At 50.5% G+C, this 20,947-nt stretch overlaps 1 protein-coding gene across 1 annotated transcript; it reads right to left on the bottom strand.

Moving 5' to 3' along the window:
- Positions 1–3,940: 3,940 nt before the first annotated feature.
- On the bottom strand, positions 3,941–20,886 carry DZIP1L (DAZ interacting zinc finger protein 1 like). Its single transcript, XM_075509131.1, has 20 exons — positions 20,881–20,886; positions 20,759–20,809; positions 20,611–20,670; positions 19,731–19,969; positions 18,702–18,800; positions 17,284–17,317; positions 14,990–15,505; positions 13,982–14,066; positions 12,978–13,102; positions 12,441–12,599; positions 12,071–12,208; positions 10,827–10,967; positions 10,252–10,282; positions 9,372–9,416; positions 8,755–8,891; positions 7,391–7,583; positions 6,837–7,041; positions 5,884–6,044; positions 4,945–5,078; positions 3,941–4,127 (listed from the first exon to the last, which is right to left on the bottom strand). Exons 1-20 carry the CDS (start codon positions 20,884–20,886, stop codon positions 3,972–3,974), a joined length of 2,715 nt encoding a protein of 904 aa, XP_075365246.1. The 3' UTR covers positions 3,941–3,971.
- Positions 20,887–20,947: the final 61 nt, after the last annotated feature.

Raw genomic sequence — 20,947 nt, 5'->3', positions numbered from 1 at the left:
AATTGGACTATGAGATAAGAACTCTCCTGAAATCTATATGCAATTAAAAGCCCAATCTTCCTTCCTAAAGTGACAAGGTTATTGCTTTTATATAGCTGAACAGAGATGAATGAGTCTACGGATTAATAGCACTAAGATTTATGACACTGTGCTTGCCCCAAATTATGGCAGAATAGCTCTCTGGGTGAGATATTCCAGCTGAATAAATTTGATAGGATTTTTCTTTTCCTTTATTTTTTTTCAGCTTGGTATCATTTGGGAGAGTTGCGTTGCATTCAGAGATTGTTAGTGCTATGGTTTGATTATCGACTAATTGTCCTACACATATTCATGCTTTATAAAAGTATTACCAATAAATGGAGTCCTGCAAAGACAAATGTCACTGAAAAAAAGAAAACACAAAATGTATTACTTTAAAGAGCACAAGACTCCAATGGCATTAAACTCCTGGCAAGGGCCTGACCAACGATTTCAGTGTAGCTGTGCTGCTTTGCATCCATGGGAAGTGGGTCATGCCTATGCCCCATGGGTGTCCTAAATGGTATGGCTCTGTTACAGTACCTGCAAGCTGGTTGTGCAGGCATCAGCTGGGATAGCATTTGTAAAACCAGCATCAGGTTTTTCTTCGACTCTTTAATTTGCCATGGCAGTGCAAAGGTCTTTTTTTCAAAGGGAAACTCTGATTTGCATGGTTTCTCCTTCATTAAATCAGCTAGTTCTTTATGTTGCTGGCTCTGAACTTATTTTACTGTTCCCAGAGACTCCAGAGAGGACAAAGACAAAGGAGATGCTTCTGGTAGGAGAAATGATGTTTCAGCAATTGGTGGAGACCATGGAAAACCCTCCATGCTGTGCTAAACTGAAGACAAGGTTGAACAATTAGGGGGAGGAAAACAAAAACCTGCAGGAATTTAAGGGGAGCAGTTTGGGTATGGGAGGGATGGGGTTACATGCGCGGGTGGGGGACGTAGGTCAGGGCAGAGGGGTGAGGATTGGGCTGCTTGCACTAGAGGATGAGGTAAAACCATGGCAAGAGTTATGCCAAGGAAAAAGCATGGGTACTGGACAGGACCCGCTCCCCAAATCACGCCATGATGCAAGGGTTGCATCTTCCATCATTTAATGAAACCGCAGGGTTTTTTAGGTTTTCAGGAAAATCCTCTGGGTGTTAAGCAGCAGACAGGCATGTGTGCTCCAGCCGATGGACTGAGCCTGCTCCACCATGCACTAGCAAGCAGCAGGCTGGCATTGCACAACCACAGTGTGCCAGTGGACAGAATTTGACCCGAGGAGCAGGTGCAAAGGTTTGAGAGGCAGGGGATGTGGTCTCAGGCTCTGAGCGGTGCAGGCATGAAGGCAGGATGCCTGTGGTTTGCACAGGCCATCTTTGCCTGCAGCAGCCTCCCTATTGCTTTCACTGCTGACAAAGTCACGTTGTCTCGTGGTATTGCAGCATCACATCTTTACAGGGTGAGGGAAATGAATTTTGGAGGCAGCTCTTGTTCCATTGTTGTTCTCCTGTGGGAGAAGCCGAATTTGTTTCCTTAATGCAGCCACAAAGAAATCTTTGTGCGAAGGAAATATCAGGACACCTGTCTGCCTATTTAACCTCGGCCGTGAGCGCGAGTCCCCGCTTGCACTTCTGACTCTTTTTCACTGCGTGCTTTCTGCTGGCTTTGTTTTGTTTTGCTTTGTTTTGCATTCCCCTGGCTGCAGTAATCTGTCTGCTCAGGGGGCATCCCTGCTGCTCTCCGCTGGTTCGGCACCATGCAGCACAGCACGAGTGCTTCACAGTGCCAATGGGCACAAGAATTGTGCCAGGTACCCAGCAACGTGGCCCAATTTGGTGTCATCAGGAAAAGGACAGTACTCTAAAAAGGGGTATATAAGCAGTTGCTTTATCTGGGGAAGGAGTCCATAAAAGAACAGGAAAAAAAATTGAGTAAAATTTCTTTTCTAGACAAGACACACTGATGGAGCTGATATCATTGGAGTCGCTTCTTCCCCTCCTCTTCTCATCTCTGGAGACAAAGCCCATCACCTGTGATAACCCCGGTTATCACAGTCTGAAATAAAAATGCTTTGTCTGTATCTATATTTATTTGTCAGAGTATGAGCATCACCTTTCTCTTAGCACAAGGCTGTCAGCTATTTTTGGAGTTTCCCCAAACTTAGGGAAAGTTCTTCCCCCACCTTTCTGGCACCATTTGGACTTGGTGCTGAGTGCATGAAGCTCACTGCAATGACTCGAAAGCATCTCAGGCATGAATACTGCTGGTAAAACAAACATAAGAATGATTCTTGCACTTGTCGGCAGATGAACATGTGCAGGAGCAGCAAGAGCAGCCAAACCTGGGGCTGGCAGGGTTTGGTCAGCAGCTAGCAGGACAGGTGTGATTTAGATTTTAGTGCTGGGCAGGGTGCCTGCCTTGGCACCAAGCTTGCCACATAGTCAAGCCGAAACAGCTTCTGCTTTCTGCCCTTTTCCTACCTGTTTGCTGTTTTGGGCAGAAATGTATTTCTCCATTGGTTTTGAACTGTGCCAGCACCAGAGCCCAGCCCAGGGCAGCAAGGGCAGAGGTGCATGAACCAGGACAGGTTTCCCATCACCCCTCTCATAGGAGCAAATGCTCACTGCTACCTCCACCTGCAATGCTTTACAGGTAAAAAGCTAATTTTTTTCCCAGTTACCAATACCAGTGCTCGGAAGGGGTGGAAACATTCCTCCTTTATTTACTTTATTAAAAGCAGTGCTTGTTATGATAGACACTCACCAAAAAGAACAACAGCTGTCAAACTAAGCATGAAGTAACACAACTGGCAATAGCACTGTAAGCAATGAATAACACAAGCCAGGTATAGTTCTTAAACTTGAATGATTAAAATGGAAAAAATCCTTTTCAAGGTATGCTGCTGCAGAGTCATGTGGTATGGGTGGTTATAAGCACACAGGTCAATGTGCACATCGTGGGGGACATGGGGATTTACAAAATATGGGGGGGTTTCTGCATGTTTGGGGACAGTTATGTGGAAGGCATGTTTGCTGTTCAGTGAAATGAAATAAATTCACCCTGCTCTGCTCAGGCCTGGCTGGACTTTCTGCTCCCTACCGTTAACATGCAAACATTAAATAGGGAATGGTAGAAGTTTGAACCAGTGGTGGAATGGGTTGGAAAAGAGAAGACAAACTGAGAATGGCAAGTTTTTCCTGTTGCATTTTCCAAAATATCATACTTTCAAGGGATCAAGATGCACTGCTTCAAATGTATACAATACAGAAATAATTAGGAAAATGAACTTAATTTACACAGATGAGCATTATCAGCAGTGAGGCTTATGCCTTATGTTTACAGTGCAAAAAATTATCCTTTGGGTTGAAGCTTCCACTGATTCAAGAAGGAAAGGAGGAAGGAGACAGCAACTGTGGCTTGTTACTCTGTCGAAGTGCACTGAGGCCAGGTTCCTCCTAGAGCAGAAAATGAGACCTTTTCCATCACCCTTAGGAGCACCGGAAAAGAGAGAGGCAGTAAGAAGGAAAGCTGCTTTCTCCCCTCTCTCACTCTGTTTTTTGGACTGCTTAAAGAATAAAGAAGCCACACAAAAGTGCCATGCTGTGTCTGGTGTGGAGACTTGGCCCCAGCCTGTGGGATGCAAAGGCCAGGGGGAGTTGCTGGGGCTCTGAAAGCTCACAGCACCATCGGACACTGTGTTATAGCTCATGTGCATGTGTGAAGGGAGAGCAGAAATTACTTCTTTTCAGACTGCGCAGCATTTATCCTCCTTGGTGCAATCCACAGCAGCTGGCCAGGGAGGACCCAACGCCCCTGTACTGTCTGGGAGAGCCCCAGTATTGGGGTCTTCCCAAAAAGAAGGGGAGCCAGAGCCCAGAAGCAGCCCTGGGGAGGCTGCAGAGCAGCTGCTGCCTGTTTCTGGTCTTGTGGCACCATCCAGTGGCTGCTGGCAGAGGACTCTCACTTCCCTGTCACCACCATGTGTCCCCTTGCAGCCCGGCTCCCCAGGGCCCTGGGGACCAAGGTGGCCCCCTGAGCATCAGCAGCCACCAGTGCCGGTGGCTTGGCCAGGTTCTCCAGGGAGGAGGTCTCCAGGTCACTGATGTCACCTGCAAGCTGGAGAGGAGCACAGAGAGGGTGAAGGGCAGCAGCAGGGCCTGACCCACACCCCACATTTGTACCCTGTGTTCCCCCACTACAAATCAACAGGGATTTCTTCTCCATCAGGCTGATCCAAAAATCAGAGCAAAGAGGACCAAACATGGTTGCACTGGGATGCCACACAGGAGACCCTTTCTCTATTTCCATGGCTTGCAAATTGTCCCATAAATCTCATGCTTCACTTTTTTTTTTTTTTAAACTTTGCCAGATGAAGGCCCAGAATTTCATCATCATTGCAATAAGAAAAAAAAAAATCTTCTCAATATTTGTGCTGGGCCTTCCTTGGGTACAATCCTTTTAAATTTTTTTTCCTAAAAAACCAATTTGATTCCGACACTGCCACCACTTTAATTACATCAGCTCTCCCCCATAAATTGAGGTTATGTTTAAGTCTTGTTTTAGTAATTTAATAATTTCACCATTGCATCACTCCAATTATCTCTGGATTTGTTCCAGAGACCTTTTCTCAATTCGATTCTCTGGTGCTTAGTGTTTTGCTCCCAATTGCATGAATAATGATTTTTTTTTTTCCTTTTTCTTTTCTCAAAGAGGGTGAATGGACAAACATTAGGGGAAGGACAGACAACTGTGACAGGATGGAAGGGCCAAGAGCCAAGTCTCTGCTGCTCTAAGTTTGAACTCCCTGTGCACAGGCTATGCCCTGTGGCACTGCTGAGGGGTAGGAGCTGAGAAGAGGGTTTGACATGCCTTTTTTTTTTTTAATGGAAATTATGTCAGAGAACATCCCTATGGCCACATTCGCACAAGATACCTGGAGTTTCTTGGTGGGCTGGCTGGTTTTGGGCAATGCCGAGCTCAGGGCTGTGAAGGGTTTCACCCCACCAGGTGGTCTCTGTGCCACTGCATCCAGGCGTCTCTCCAAGAGCCTCACCATCGTGGATGTGGCTGTCCTTGTGCAGGGCAGAGCAGGTTAAACAGGGGGCCCCAAGGCACAGTGATGGCACAGCTCGGTGGAAAGGGATGGGACTGCCGGCTGCCCCAGGGCAAGTTCTTTTCTAAATAGCTTAAACTTACTAGCACTGTCCTGACCTGTCCCAATGGAGCTGTTTCAGGAAGCAAATATTTTGTGCATAGCATAAAGCACAGCGGTTTCCCTCCCTGAGCAAGCACTGGGTGGGTAATGATCCTGTGCGTGCAAGGATGCTGAAGGAAACCTCCATCCGCACATGCAGCCTGGGCTAGTGGTGTGTGGCAGAGTACCGACAGCTCTATTTTGGCCTGGGACACACCAAAGCCACATGCAAGGAGTACTTGCTGCTGTCTGCAGTTAATGCATAGGGCAAGAGGTGCCTCCCGCCACCCCCCCAACTCTCCAAGGGGCTCAGGAGCAGTCCCCACCTCGTTCCCTGACACATGGTTCCCATCCAGTTTTACAGCATATAGCTGACAGTTAAAACAAGCTTTCCTCCTTGTGTTTGACAGGCCTTTGGGTCCTGTGGGGTTCCCTGCATCCTCTAGACAGTCTGGTTTCCCTCTGCAGAGAAACAGTTGCAGGATTTATTGAGCCCTAGAAAAATACCCTGGGAGGGTCAGGCACACACGTTGCAGATGGTTAAAGTCACCAATGCCCCGTTGCCTGGCTAGGTATGGGGGATGGCAGGGTAGGACTTGTCCCACTTCAGCCCCAGGAAGAAGGTGACCCAGGACTGTCCCCACCACCTCGCTGACCCACAGCGGTTGCCACAAGAACAGGCGGTACCTGAACCAGCCATTTCCTGCAGCAAGTCCAGGTCCCACCCGTCGGAGTCCGTCTCATCCCATGGCACCACCGCAGAGAGCGCTGGCTCTTGCTGAGAGCTTAGCCTCGCAGGGCATGGGGCAGGTTTCTTCCTTCCCAGCATCACTTCTGAACTGGTGCACAGAGAGATGGGTCAGGCATCGGGTTGCTCTGGCATCCCCCTTCCCACTCCTGCAGCAGATGCAGGGAAGCCCTGTGATGCTCTGGGCTGCGATCCGACCCTGAGCAGGTTAGCCCACGGAGAAGCTCTGTGTTCACCATGGACTTGGACAGGTCCGTCACACCCACTGACTGCAAACAATTTCCTCCTGGCATCTCCAACAAACACTCACACCCATACCTTGCCCTGCATTTGGTTATTGCTTTGCTTGAGTTTAAAACCTAGATCTGGACTTTTCTTGCTCCTGAAGCAAACAAGTAACTCCTTTTCCTCTCTTGCTTTTGGTCACAGATGAGCTCCTCTTCCTCTCTGCTGCCACCTCACACCCTCTCTATGTTGTTTCTTCTCTGCGTGGTCTGCACAGTTTCTCCAAGCTTTTATTTTACATCTTTACTACTTTTGCTTCAAAATCCCAAGAGAACTCCTTCATCCCCTTGCAGAGGTTCTAGGAGGGGAAGAACACCAGTGGGAAATGCCCCATGTTTGTCTCCAGCACCACATGGTAGGTACAAGCCCTCAGGTCTGACTTTGCCAAGTTGTTTGAGTCAGCCCGTATGGGCAGGGAGACCCCAGGAAACTCCTTTTCCAAACAAACCCCTCTGGGGTGCCACATCACCCACCACTCTGCACTTTCCAAAGGTGCTGGTGTTTGGGCAGCACTCAGCATACTTGGGGCCAGGTTGTGGCCGAGGGTCCCGGGCACTGCCCACCTGCCGGGAGACTGAAAGGAGGTGATGGGACTCACCTCCACTGTGGGACAACTCCTCGGTGATGACTGCTGGCTTTGGAGGTCTGCAGGGTGCCCCAGGGAGTCCTCAGGGGGCTGTGGGTGGAGCGGGCTCTGCTCCGAGGAGCAGGCTGGGGGATTAGCGAGGCTTCAGGCTCTACTGCAGCTGGTATCACCATGGGCTGTGACCCACGAAGGGACCTGGGGCTCTTCAGGCTTTGAGCTGGGAGGCAATATTGAGAGCAAGGAGAATCACCAGCCACCTCCTGGTAGTCCTGTGGGCTGCCCTTGGGGGAGACACGCAGCCCACCCAACATGGCAGCATGCAGAAAAAGTGGGGAAAAGGGAGCTGCAAGCACTGCTAAACCTGTATTTCACTGATCTTTTCTTCCTGAAAACATCAGGCCAACCCACGTGAGGTCAATACGCAGCAGAGAGCAATTGCAGACTTGCATCACCCTAAATGCCCTTTCCTACCCTTTCTCTGTCTTGTTGGGTCTCACTGGGTAAGGGAATGGTATCCTGTGGCCATAGGTCCCCATGTATGTAGAGAGGACAAGAGGTCACTTCACCTGGGATGATGGAGAGCTGTTGAGGCAAAGTAGCACTGGACTTCTTGCACCGCCTGACTTTCCCCATCACTGCTTGGACCAACTCATCCCTCAGGTGGAGGAGACCGGGAATTTTCACAGCCTTCTGTTGCTGCTGAAGTCTGACCATAGCCTGGAGGCTTTTGTAGGTCCGAGTGGAGATTCCCTTTGCAACCTAAAGCAGAGGGTGGCTGAGGAGCCTGATGTTATCCTCCCACAGTGTGGGGTGGTGAAAGAAGCCCTCGGCAGCACTACCCATATCTCAAGAGCATCCTGCAAGCTCCAAGCCCTGTCCAAACCCCAAGGAAGCTCTCACCAGCCCTGACACCCATCGTTTCCCCAGCAGAATGCAAACAGCCCACAATGAGGCTTCAGTCATCATTTGCAAAGCCCTCATCTGCTTTGGTAAATGACCGCTGAAGAGTAAATCTCAGCTATTTTGGGCAATTTCTAGGCTACAGGGTAAGTGCAGCATTTTCTCTTAGGAGGTATTTGTAACTCGAGCAAGTTTTGCAACCACCAATGTCCTGGGCTTGTAGAGATGCAAAGTGATGAGAAGCAAAGGGTGAAGGGGTGTGCACGCCTGTGGGCCTGGCTTTGGGCACCTCTGCTGCTTTTGACACCACCTCAATGGTCCCAAATAACATGTCAGGGAAAGGGGGGACATGCCAGGGCTCCAGCCTACATGAAATGAACCCAGGAGTGCTCCTTACAAGCACCTCCAGGAAACAATCACACAAGAAGTCATTCAGTCACTGCTTTCTCTTTGTGCCTTTGGGACCCAAAACAGAAATGCTGCCTTGCTCAGAAATGCAGGTTGACAGAGCAATGTGCATCTCCAGCAGCTGTGCCTGCTGCCTGCCTGCTCGCTGCCCTTGCACCAGCTCTGCAAGGTGCTAGGTGGTGGTGTTGCATTGCCAGGAGCTTGGGAAGACTTGTAGGAGGTACTATTTAATATGCTTGGAATGAAAAGGAGTTGGACAGTGAAAGTCCCCTTGAAATCCCCGTGACAGGCGCTGCTGTACCCTCAAACACCCTCCTTTCCTAGAAGAGAGGGAGCCCTGGCTAACTTAGCATATGAAAGGCTGCTTGCAAGACAGATTTGCTGGAGATATACTATAGTAACCAACCTCAGAGATGGAAGCACAGCAGTTTATTCCCTGTGCTACCGTGTGATTCTGCCTCCACCTTCCCATTTGCCTCTCAGGGTGTGATTGCTTGACACAGGGATTTTTTTTCACTGCTTGCTAGTGTTTCAGTTGTTCTCCCCCCAAAAAAAATCTTTGTGTCCCTGCACTGGCTCAGGGCTGGCACTGCAAACGCTGGCACTGAAAGGGCAGACTTACCCTCTTGACCCCCATGCTCTCCAGCTTTTCCTCCAGCACTTCCTCCAGGATCAGGCGAAACTGCTTCAGGAGGTTTGGGTTTCTCTGTAGGGCTTCCAGCAACCTCTGCTTCCCACCCAGGGCAGCCTCCTCCCTGTCTGGAGTAAAGGTGCGTGCTGGTACCAGCACAGCAACACGTGGTCTGCACCCTGGGGAGTGGGCTGGTGGGTCCGTCCTCCTCTTTGGGGACATGGGTCCCACCAGGCCCAGACCAAGCAACTGGTTGCTCTCAGCAGACATGCCCCTATGAAGCAGACATGCCCCTATGAAGGGGCAACTTCCTCCTCTAATTTGATTAATTCCTGCCCATAACTTTTCCAAAATCCCACCCACAGCCCAGCAGCTGCCTGGGACAGCTTTCCTGGGTGAAGCATTGGCAGCAGGGCTGGTCATGGTGCTGTCATACTCTGCACAGCTGAGGGGACCAGCAAGCTCATCCCCTCTACTCCCAGCCCACCACCTCATCACCACCAGCTTTGCCCAGCACCCCCTCATCCTCACTGCACAACACCCCAAGCCAAACGCCAGCTTCATCCTGGTGCTCTCAGGATAGGGATGGTCCCAACTCTGGTACCCACCTGATGACTCTTCATCAGCCACCACTTTGGTCACCTCCCAGGTCACTGCAAGGAAGAAAGGAGCCTGTGAGGGTCAAAGAGGAGCTGAGGCCCCAGCACAGAAGCAAGCACTGATCACCACCTGGTTTTCCTATGCAGAAAGTATGGACACACCTGTCCCTTTGGGGATCCAAGGCTGGCCCAGGTCTCGCACCAGCCCTTGGAGAACATCCCCAAAGGAAACCCCAGAGCGCTCGCCCACCAAGGCCATCGGCTGGAGGATGTCAGTGGGCAAACAGCCCTCTGCTACCCCTCAGGGGTAGCACAATGTAGGTCAACAATGTACCCCTTGGGTACTCACTAACAGCCATTCCTGTTTTATGGCCTTTTTTGTTTTCTGAGCAGCAGCACCTGTCTGGGTCTGAGTAAGTGCCACAGGCATTAGGGAGCAGAGAAGTCCCCATTTTCTTTCCCTGGCACTTGATTATAGAAAACCCAGGCTGTAAAGAAGAAACCACAGCATGCCTCAGCTCCTTATTTTTATGCAAATAACCACTGGCATCATTTTGGAGGAAGCAAGGTCATCCGTTTGCTGTGAGCGCTTGATTGAAATCTCATTCCTTTGGGGTATGGTTACAATGCAAAACCCACCCAAGAGACAAATTAGTTTTGTGCCAGCAACCAGAGCTGTGGTCTATGCTGTTGCAGCAGATAGTCAAGGGACTGGAAGGTGTCCACTCCACAGCTTCATGTAAGAGGACATACAGCTAGCTCCCTGGAGAGGACACCATGGCACGCTTTTGTAGAGGGAGACAGAGAAGACATTGTGGTCTGAAGGGCTGTTAGCTATGAAAAATTTATCTAGACCCAAATTGATTCACTTTAAAAATGCAATCATTACCTTCCGGTTTGCTTGCAGAGAGCAGCTTGATCTGTAAAGAAATAGACTGGGCATCATTCAAAGATCATTTCTTTGTCTATCATTTTGGGTAATTTTTCCTCTCTCTGCAGAGTATTATTATTAAATGCATTTAAAAAAGGAGCAGAAGATAGCAGGAGCCTAAAGTGGGCACATACACTCTCCAAGTGTTATTTCCCTTAAGCAGACTATACCTGTAAGGGGTCAGCATAGGGGCCTTCCTTTCCATAATACGATCACTAGCACATCAGATGCCATCCTGTTATATCCATGTGCTATTCACAGATCTGATAATGAGTAAAAGATGCTCCAAATTGTAATGCAAAGTGTTGCTCTGGTGATCTACACCCCAGTGGGCATGGTTCATGCCGGCCAATATTCATGTAATGCTTCTTGTTTAATGAGTGCAAAGAAGAGCCAAATGTAGCAAAGCATTACAGAATGGGCTTGAAATTAGGCTTAGTCTTAACTCAACAATATTTTAAGGCTGCTTAGAGTTAAACATCTGCTTAAACCCCCTTGATGAACCAAGACCTCCTTTTTTTTATTTCACTTGCCTTCTCCTCCTGGGACTTCATGACCTTGGGCTGCTCCCTGAGCCAGGTGCTGAGGGCCTCCATCTGCTGATGGACATGGTCCATAACCACCTGCTGGTCCTGGGATGGGGTGGCATGGAGTGTCTTGTTCTCTTTCTTCAACTGAGAGGGGCAAAATAGGAATGAGAAGACTTGAACATGGAAAAAATGTGTTTGGAGCCACCTCTTCTCTTTGCCAGCCAGGGCAGCTCTCTGGATTTTTATTTGTTATTGAGGTGTCCTCCAAAGGGCAGATCTGGCCTTGCAGAAGATGTATGGTGAGCTTCAAAGTCTGCTGGTGGCAAGCTCGTGTCTTCTCATTAGTTGCAATAGAACACAGCTTTGGTCGCTGGATTTCATTTATTCTTTCTCCTTGATAACCTAACAACTATACTCTGTTGTGCTGGGCTTTGAAGTCCAGCCAGGGCTCATTTTAAGTGCGTAGCCCCGCTCTTTCTGGCTACCACTCGCTGGGCTGGTCTGCAGAGAGGGCATCGCTGTTTTTTCTGAAGACACCTAACATCTCTGGATTTTTAACCTAAGATGGAGAAAACCCATAAGGGCAAACGTCCTGGCCTTTTCTGAGCAAGGTGCCTGGGAGCTGCCAAGGACACCCGACACCCACCTGGACCTCCTGTGGCCAGTTCTGCCTCAGTGCCTGCCTCTGCTCTGCCCTCTGCCACAGGCATTTCCCTCGGGTTGCAGGCTGGGGGCTTCTTGTGGGCATGGGCACCCGATAGTGTTCATACTCAGAGAAACTCAGCTTCCCTTTGGGTCCCAAAGGACAGTTGGAATTGTAACAGTAGTGCCATTCCCACCCCACTCCATGTTCAGAGGTACCATGCACAGTAAAGCCTTCTTCAGGTGTTTTTAGATGTTGAGAAGGCAGCTGATCCACGGGTAAATAAATTTCTTCTGTTTATTTGATACTTTAAATGCTTCTCCATGTGGTTAGCTTCTGCAGTGCTCCGCTGAAGATGGGTTTCCCTGCAGCAGGGCTGACCTGGGACTGTGACATGCCCTCTGCACCCTCCAGATCCCATTTCAGGACTCGGACTGTCAGTGCTCTACACCAGCAGGAGCCCATTGCTACCCGAACCTGAGCTGAGACTAGACATCCATGAAGCAGATGCACACATTGGTGCATGGATGGGGGTCCACCTCCATCCAAATGCACCTCCTGGGATGTGCAGTAGGGGTAAGGATACAGGTGCCACACTGCTCACCTGCACTGCCATTCTCTCCTGCTCACCCTGCAGCTCTGCCCAGCTTGGTGTCTGGCCCCGTGCCTCCTTGGTATCGTCATTCTGCAGGGTCCCCAGGTTGGACACCGCCACTTCTCTTGCCTGAAGCTCCTGCAGTTTCTGGAGTGGGGAGAGGAAGGAGCTGTGTCCCCCACAGGAGGATCCACTTATCCTGCTGGGGAGTCCAACCTTGGCCAGCCACTGCTTCCAACCCCAAAATGCTTGCATGCCCAGGAGCAAAGAAATGAGGCCTCTTTGGGCTCTGAACCTGTGATACCACCTGGACCAGGTGAGGCAGCAGGCTTGGACATGCCCCCACCTGCCTTGAGGAGCATGAGGGGTGCTTGCTCACCCCCTCCATGACACTGCTCCTGCTGGCCACCTCCTTGAACGCTGCGAGGAAGAGCTGCCTCAGGCCATCTATCTCTTCATGCAGTTTTGTCCTCTCCTCTTTCCACCTTTCCAAATCTCTCCTGCCCTCCTCTTCTTGCTGGCGAGCTCTCTCCTTTTCCTAAAGGGAGTGGAGAAATTGGGGCAAGAGATATCTTGGTTGCAGACCGGAAGCACCAAGGGCTGGGGCTTCTGCCCTGGCACCAGTGGGATGAGCACCAACACTCTCATTACACCCACTGCTGCTCAGAGCCTGCCTGCACACCATGGGGAGGTCGAGGCAGCACAGCCTCCCGGACAGGCACGCTTACACAGTCCTTATTTCCACATGATGTTTCCACAGGAATTTCTGGGGGCAAATTTTACAGAGAAATAAATACGAGCCCCACCATAAAATATTTTTCAGTCCCTTTTTCCCCTGTGCTTTAAAAGTGTCCTGCGTTTCATCACTTCTCCTCCCATTTTTTTCCAAACAGGCAGCAGTGCCCTTGCCCCATACCTGCTCCCTGCACAGCTTCTCTTTTTCCCTCTCTGCTTCCAGCTGCTGCTGCATCTCCCGCAGTTTTTCCTTCAGCTCCACCACCTCATCCTCCATGTGCTCCACCTGCTTCATCTTCTGCCTCTCTGCAAAGCTCAGGGAAACAGAGGTGCTGTGAGCAAGGGTGCAATCTGCCAGCTCCTACTGGGATTTTGCTTTGGGGGGGTGCAAGAATCCTACTAAAGCACCAAGCAAAACTGCTGCAGGGCTTCAGGGTGGAGAAGCAGGTAGCTGAGCTGCAGGAAAAACCATGACAGATGTGGCCTCTGATTATTTATTTTTGTAAACTTGGAGAGATTAGTGGCTCATGGAGCAGCGTGGCCTTGCACTGGGCTTGCGCTCCCAAGCAGCCAAAGTGCCCTGGTTGGACATTTCAGGCTGCACCGGGAAAGGTGCCTCAAGCAAAGCTCAACCTGTTGCATTGCATCAGCCCTGGGCTGGTGTTTCAACCTGCCAGCAAACAGAAAAAGTTGCTTTTTTATCTGCCAAGTTCAAGTACCAGGTGCAGGTGAAGCTGTAATAAGGCTCCGTGGCTCTCACACAGCAAGTTACACCTGCAGCTTTCAAAGTGTTTTGCAAAGGATCATCAATTCCTTGCCAAAAAAGGGGAGTGGGGAAGGTGAACCCCTCTCCCACTCTAGCAAAACACTCTCCCAAATTCCCCAACGTAGCTCCATCCCCACGGTCCCATGGAATCTTTGGGTGGAGAAGATCCCCAGGGAAACCGAGGTGCAGAGATGAGCTTTAAATGCTTATGCAGTCTCATATTTGGCCGCATGTCCTACCTGTGCTGGAGGGAAAGGCAGCAAGCAGAAAGCATTCAGTAAAATATTCACAGAAATGCAGAGTAAGTTATAAGAAGTTGTCTTTAACCTCTGATGGTCACTCTCTGGTTTCTAGCATCCACATCTAATGGGGGAAAACCTGACTGGGAAAGTGAAGGAAGAAATTGTCCTAGTGCTCACCCGCCTCAGTGGCCTCTGCGTGCCGGCGCTGCATATGGGCTTGCAGGAAGGAGTCGTTCATGAAGGCTTTATCACAGAGGTGGCACTGGAGAGGGGGGAAAAGTCAGCAAAGGGACTGGGATCTGCAGAAAGGGGTGCTCCCCATAGCCCCTGCCTGGCAGACAAAGCTTTGCTGCTTTAAAGCAAAAGGGGAGATCTCAAGAGACGCGGCTGTCATGTTAGAGGTACATAGATGGAGGATATTAGGAGTTTCTTCTGTCTGAAGCAAAGAAAAACCCCTTTAGGGGTCAGAAGAAGGCAGAAGCCAAGATGGTATAGGGATACTGTTTGGGGGGAAAAAAAAAATGCTGCTTTCCCCAACAGAGCAGTGCAATAAGGTGGCCAAAGCAGCAATGAGCTCCTGGTTATAACAGGGTCCTGCTCCAGCTCTGGAGGAAGGGAGAGCTGCACTTGTGGGGATGACTAGGCTGAATGAACCTAAATTACCTGGTTTGGGTGGCTTTTACTCTCCAGGAATAAGTGAGTGGGTTGATTTGGTGATGGAGAAGCAGCAGACAAAAAGGGACAGCCAGGAGGCTTCCTGCTGAAAGGGTGGGAAAAAGCTTGGTGGGTGGAAAAAGCAAAATCACCACCAAATCCAGGAGCATCCAGAAATCTTTCACTGGTCTGGAGGATGTTTAAAGTCTCCCTGGCATGAAGTATCTCTCAGGACACAGGGACCTTGTGAGATCTCCCCAGCCAGCCCAGGTCTGTAGAGACAGACCTCCTCTCCCACACTCTGGGCAGCTCTGACTACCCGTAGTTAGCACATAAAAAGGGAGCTTCCCTAGAAAGGACTTTGCAATCTCCATGAAGGTGATGAACCAGCGCCAGGGAAAGCAACAGGGCTGGCCAGCATGTTTTCTGGGGACAAGGTGTAACCACGGCAGGGCTACAAAGGCATGATGCAGCAAAGAACATCCTGCATGAGGATGTGCTTTACGCCCCTTACAGCTTTCCACCACACACCTTGCAGTAGGTGTTCGGGCCAGCTTGCAGGAGGAGCTGCTGTGTGGCAATCAGCTTCTTCCACCTCCTGCTCTCCTCCTTTGCCCGCCGGAGCTGTGCTGCCTGCTCTGCTGCCTGCTGCTGGGTGCAAGCCAGCTCAGCGTGGGCAGCTTGCAGGCTCTCTGCGTGCATGGCCAGGCTGGTCCCCAGGGGCTCCTGGCAGTGCAGCAGGTATTCAATGCTCAGCTGGGCCATCCTGAGCACCTTCAGCAAGATGGGGTCTGCCGGCTGCCCGCAGTGGGGGCACTGCTCCCCGTCCAGGTTGCAGAAGGTCACGCCAGCAATGTGCTCCTGGAGCGTGGCCACGTCCACCTCCCGGGCCACCCGCTCCACATCGATGGTGCTGAAGCGACGCCAGTCCACGCCCACCTGGCGGGGCTGGAAGTGGAAGGGGGGGATGTCCACCGGGATGGTGAGTCCTGGGGATGCCCCGGGCATGGGCTGGTGCAGTGGGCGGTAAATGTTTGCAGAAAACGGCTGGAAGGCAAGAGGAACGTGTTACGGCTGACCCCGCAGCCATCCTCTGGCTCCACTGCAGCGCCCACCAGCCTGCACACACTGTGGGCATCAGGGAGCACGTCAGAGCTTATCTTATGTGGCAGAAAACAAAACCCTTTCCTCTTCCCTCCCCATACAGAGCTCCTATCTACTGCTTTGCCAAATTCTGCAAAAAAAATTCTGCCAGTTTGTTTACCATCTGCTTTTTGTAAGGGAGACTTCTAAAAGTGTCACATTGCAACTCTTTACAATAACCTGTTCTGAATGAATTTGTAAATCCCTCCTAAGTGTACCTGTTTTAGGGAAACAGAATTAGCCTGCTTTCAAACAATACACAGAAAACACTGGACACACTTTAGTATCACAACATGGCTGCCTTCTGTGGTGCCTTGCTCTGACCTAAACCCAGATCGTTTCCAGAAGTGGTGTTTGCTCATTTTCCTAGCTGTGTCCTAAACAACAATTAAACAATTGTATTTAAAATACATAGTTTTAAATCTGTGAAATAGACCTACATTGTTCTTAGTCTCTAGCTAGGGATTTGCTGCTGCCCCACATTACAATTTCCCTTCTGCTACACCCACCTGGCCACTTTTAAGATACTTCATTTTTTAAAGAAGAGCTCCTTGCTGAAAGGCCACTTACCATGTTTTTGGATGCAGATGGGGTTCCCAGTCAGGCTGAGCGCCCCAGGACGCAGAGCAGCCAGAGCAGTGTTGGTGTGTTGCTGGGTGTGCTGCCTACGGTGGTAACACCACTCCCAGCCAGCTCGCTGCCCTCCACACGCCGGTGCCTCCTGCACAGCCTGCAGCTACTTTTGTGCTCGCTGACAAACAGGGTCAGGCAACCCAGGGAGATGCTGAGTAACTGCAGGGGTGGTGCAAGAAAGCCAAGCTTTCCTAGGCTCTCCTCTGCTAACTCAGAGGAACAGAGGGCAGTGGTTATCACTGCCTGTTTGCAGCAGAAAGAGTGCCAAAATCAGCTTTTTTGCCCTAATTTCAGTCCCCAGAATGTTGTTTGCAAGCGGGAGGCTGCAAACCTGTGTTTCTCCAAGGCTCAGCCCCACCAGGCACACAGGGTGATGATGGCATGGGCAGGGCAGAGCTGGGCAAGGGGCTGCCAGGATAAGCCAGGCCTGCATGCAGGGTTTTCCAACCGAGAGCCTAGCGGAAACACTTTTTGTGCTGCCTGCACGTGTCCTGGGATAAAATGATCCTGTTCTCATCTTTTTTTGATGCTGGAGCAATCACAGGGTTTCCCAGGAGTTATCTGGGGTTGCACAGGGTGGAGCTGGTTAACGTTCATACTGCAGCCAGTGACGTCTGCAAACCCATGAGTATTTTCCATCCCACAGGATTGTTTTTCCACCCTTACCCCAGGGTCTCCACTACCTTCACTGCCAGGGTTGCTTCATCTGCATGGTGCTTCTTGTGCCCTTGCAAGGCTGGTTTGCTCTCAGTCCAGCTCAGTAGCATTTAGACCCTCTGCAAAGTCCCCTCTTGCTCTTGGAGACAGAGGGTCTGCTCCTCCCCTGCCAATACCTGCCCTGCATAAATCCCTTTACATCTCTGCCTCTCTGGTCTGCTTAATCAGCTCATCAGGTACCTGAATACCTTTTTGCCTGTAGTCTTATCTCGCACAGGGGCCTCTCCCTGTTGCATGTAAACATTAGGGGTCAATGACTGCTCTGAACCAGTCTGGATCAACCTGGGTGGCTCTGTTAAGCACTTTTTAGCTCTACAACAATTTTACCTGACCCTCTCTTCTTTCTCATCCTTCTGTCTTATTGCACTGCCTCAATACGACAGGACACAAGAAAGCCTTGATTCAGGGCTGCAGCTAACCTAGGAAGAGGTTGCACACTGCCACAGACAAGGCATGAAATCCTCTCGGAATGGCTGTGGATCAGTGTGACATTGTAGTTAACCACAGTTTCCCTCTAGGGTTTGCTCATTTTTTTATCTTTTTTGGTGCCTACCTAAAAACACCAGATCAGACTAGATCAGCAAGCCCCTTCCCTTTCCAGGCTTGTATGGCCTGCAAAGATCATTATTGTTGTAATTGCTGTAATATATATATGGTTAGCAGCACTGCAATGTCAAACAACACAATTCATTGTATTAGGCAAAGTGAAGTGTACGCATATATACATACATATATATATATACACACACACACATATATGTATATACAGGTGTAAATATAGCCCTGACTCATAGCTGGATGTTAGGTAGACCTGTTGGGTAATGGTGCATGGTCCCTGCAGGTGAGGTTTTGTTGCATGAATTAACCACTCCTAAAGAGGAGAGGTTTGCAGGGACCACTAATTAAAATCCCCTAGTGATCTACCGCATACCCCAGGAAGTAGGCTGTGTTACATAACCTCGTTAATATTAACAAAGTCTTCAGGCACCAAAGCGAGCCGTGTTTCAGCCTGCTGCTTAGCAGCGTGGCTGTGATTGCCCCATCACCTGCTTCAGGCGTGCCTGTGGGTGCTGGAGCCTGCTGGGTTTCCCCTCCATTTCATGCAGAATGATATATATAAGGTTTCAGACAACGCAACCATGGCTTCAGCGGGATGTTTGTACAGTAAAACCACTGCATTAGGCAACCTGGGAACCCACCTCTGAAGATTTATTTCTTCTCTTCAGTTCTAACTTGCACTTGCCTGGGACAGGTCCTCAGCTAGTGTAAAGCAGTAAAAGTATTTTGCCTTCCACGCTGCAATGTAATGCAACGTCAGCTGATATGATAGGGCTGCTGGCAAAAGCTGTCTTCATCACCCACAAGGGAGAAGCGTCGCTATTCCTTCACTGGAACTGAGGTTTTGCCCACTGGGTGATGAAGACATCGGCCTCAAGGGTGCAGGTCCATCGCAGAGGTAGCAGCTAGTACCACCCAGCAGAGCTTAGAGCTGAAGGTGGTCACCTGCACCATTTCCACTCCATTGTGTGAAAACCAGCTCTGCCAAAGTGCTGGTAGAGCTGGGTCTCAGAAAGTGTGACGGGCTTTCATTTTCCAGGCTGGCAGACAGTGTGTTTGCTGTCCCAGCTCATGGCTGCTGGGCCAGGCTGTTGCATGGTCCTCTTCTCTGCAACCCTGAGCCTTTGGGAAATTTCTCCTTGTTTCCTTCTCCTCCACCCTTCCCCCACCACCACCCTGGGGCCCCCCTCACCTTCCTGAACTCTTCAAGGCCTTCTTTGCTCCCTGCAGGCCAGCATCCCTCTGCTCCCCTGCGAAATCTGGGAGCCTGCAAACTTTGGGATACACCTTACTGCAAAGCAGAGAGGTGTCAGGAGACCCAGACTCTGCTCATGACCTGCTCGAGCAGCTTCCCCCCTCCTCTGGACCCTTCCCAAAAGCAGCCATCACCTCCCTCCCTTTCTCAGCTTCTCCTCTCGCCAAAATGGGATCTCCTGGGACTCAGGCCAAGCAGCAGCGGCTCGCTCGGGCAGCTGCAGGAGAAAGCCTCCATGCAGGACATTTGGTGAAATCGACTGTGCTTGTAGCCATCAGCCCGGCTTTGCTAAAAGTCCTGACAGTAAACAACAGCAGGAGAGAGAAGTGATCTCATCTGCAGAGGAGCCGCTATGTAACTCCGCAGAGCCTCGGAAATGTTTCTCGCCTGAGCTCATCTGCAAAGGGACCTCGAGCAGGTCAAGTCTCTGCCCACCCCCCAGCCCCGTCCCCCCTTTCCACAGACACAGCCATTGCGCAGAGAGGGGAGCCTGGAGAGTCAGCCACGGGGCAGAAAAAGGCAAATACTCACTTCTTGCCAGAGACAGACAGATAAGCTGAAGAGGGGAAACGGGGATGGGAGCAGAGCGATGAACGTGGGCGGTGAGCGGCGGCGGGGAGCAGCCGGGGGCTGTCCGAAGCCCTGCGGGAAGCAGGGAGGACTTTCTGCGCTGTAACCCTACACTCCTCCCCTGCACCGCCTCAGCGCAGGAAAGTCAAAGTCATGGAGAAAAAGCAGCTCCCAACGCCATAAGCAGGCAAAACCCGCTGTAACAGAGCAGGGAGCAAAACTAAACCAGTGTGGACGGCACCAGGGCGTGAAACTCAAGAGCCATGAGAGCTTCACCCTGGGAAAGGGAGTGGCAAGTATTCCCCTACGCCACGCTGCTCCTCTGACAGCCCGCAGCGCTCGGCTTGGCACCGCCTGCCCCTGTGCTGGTGAAGCTCGACTGACTGCAGCAGTTACTGCGGGGGGGACACGGGGGGCTGGAAGGAGACTCGAGCCCAGTGTCCGAACACAGCACAAAGCGCACATAAACCCCGTGTGCAGAGGGCTTTCTTCTCCCGATTAATCCTGCTGCGATTTCTAGCTGCAGAAACCAAGCTGCCGATTGCAGCATGCTCATTAGCTGCTGTGTTTACAGAAGATAGCATTGTGCAGATGGCAAATATGCGATGACGGGCGACCGATCCACCCACGCCTTTCTGCTCCCAAGTTAAAAACAGCTGTTCAGACAGACTCAAAAGAGATTTGCAAGCTGGGCTTCTTTTCAGGGAGTTGGGTGGATTGGCATTACCCTCGGAAAAAAGTAAATGAAAGGGGATGCATTGCGCTCTGGCAGAAAAAAAGTCACTGGGTGCCCTGATGGGGTTAAATGGGGATTTTCGCACAGCTGGACAAGGGTGACCAGAACTGCTGCACTTCGTTTCCAGTTGAACTCCATTTATTTCAAAGGAATTTGGGAGCCCTGGAGGGCCATCCCTATCCTTTCTTGGTGCCTCAGCATCTCCTTTCCAGGGGGAGATGTGATTCTTTGCAGCCAGAACTGACCTCAGAGGATGGGGCAGTGCAGCACCTTCCTGGAAGGAGCCAAAGGAAAAGTGCAGGAGCAAACATTTGAAAAATGGGACTCATTTTCCAGGGGCGTGCAGGGGAAAGCAAGCTCAGAGAAGTGGTGGTTTATTAACCATTTTATTTTCACTTGCACTGCTAAGGTCCCTCTCAAAAACGTAGGGTGTAAAGTTCGTGTGAGAAAAACATAGATTAATGAAGACAGTGGTTTGGGCTTCTCTTCATTAGCAGTTACTGTCATCCATCCTCTGGTATACATTTGCATTTCACTTGCCTCAGAGGCTTCAGCCCAGTCCAGAGCCTGTTGTGTTTGCAACTTTTCTGACATGGGTAGCTGCCAATAGCGCCAAGAGGTGCAGAAATGAAATTCTTCCCAGGAGGCCATGCATCTCTTTAGGAACTTTTCCCTTGGAAAAGCTCACTAGTAAGGCCTGTAAATCCGTTTGATTCAGGAAGGTTTGGTTCATGAGCACCTATAAGGAAACAGAACTGAGGCAAAGGTGTCCTTTAGTGTCACTGGAGGCTACGTCCGATGGATACCCACCACCATTCTGCACATGCTCCTTAGTGTCCCAAGGGAGTAGGGATGGTGGTTATGAAAGTCTTTCTTT

The sequence above is a fragment of the Mycteria americana genome, chromosome 7 (genome assembly GCF_035582795.1).
Source record: "Mycteria americana isolate JAX WOST 10 ecotype Jacksonville Zoo and Gardens chromosome 7, USCA_MyAme_1.0, whole genome shotgun sequence".
In the NCBI taxonomy this organism is placed as follows: domain Eukaryota; kingdom Metazoa; phylum Chordata; class Aves; order Ciconiiformes; family Ciconiidae; genus Mycteria; species Mycteria americana.
This window is presented reverse-complemented; position numbering and strand designations above follow the sequence as displayed.

Bases quoted from the DNA above. Each gene is read 5' to 3' on its own strand.
- DZIP1L (XM_075509131.1), bottom strand. The intron at 9,417-10,251 runs GTAATGATTGCA...TCTTCCTTGCAG, and splicing joins CTCTGCAAGCAAACCGGAAG to TGACCTGGGAGGTGACCAAA. The intron at 7,584-8,754 runs GTAAGTCTGCCC...CCTCTGCTTTAG, and splicing joins AGAGCATGGGGGTCAAGAGG to GTTGCAAAGGGAATCTCCAC.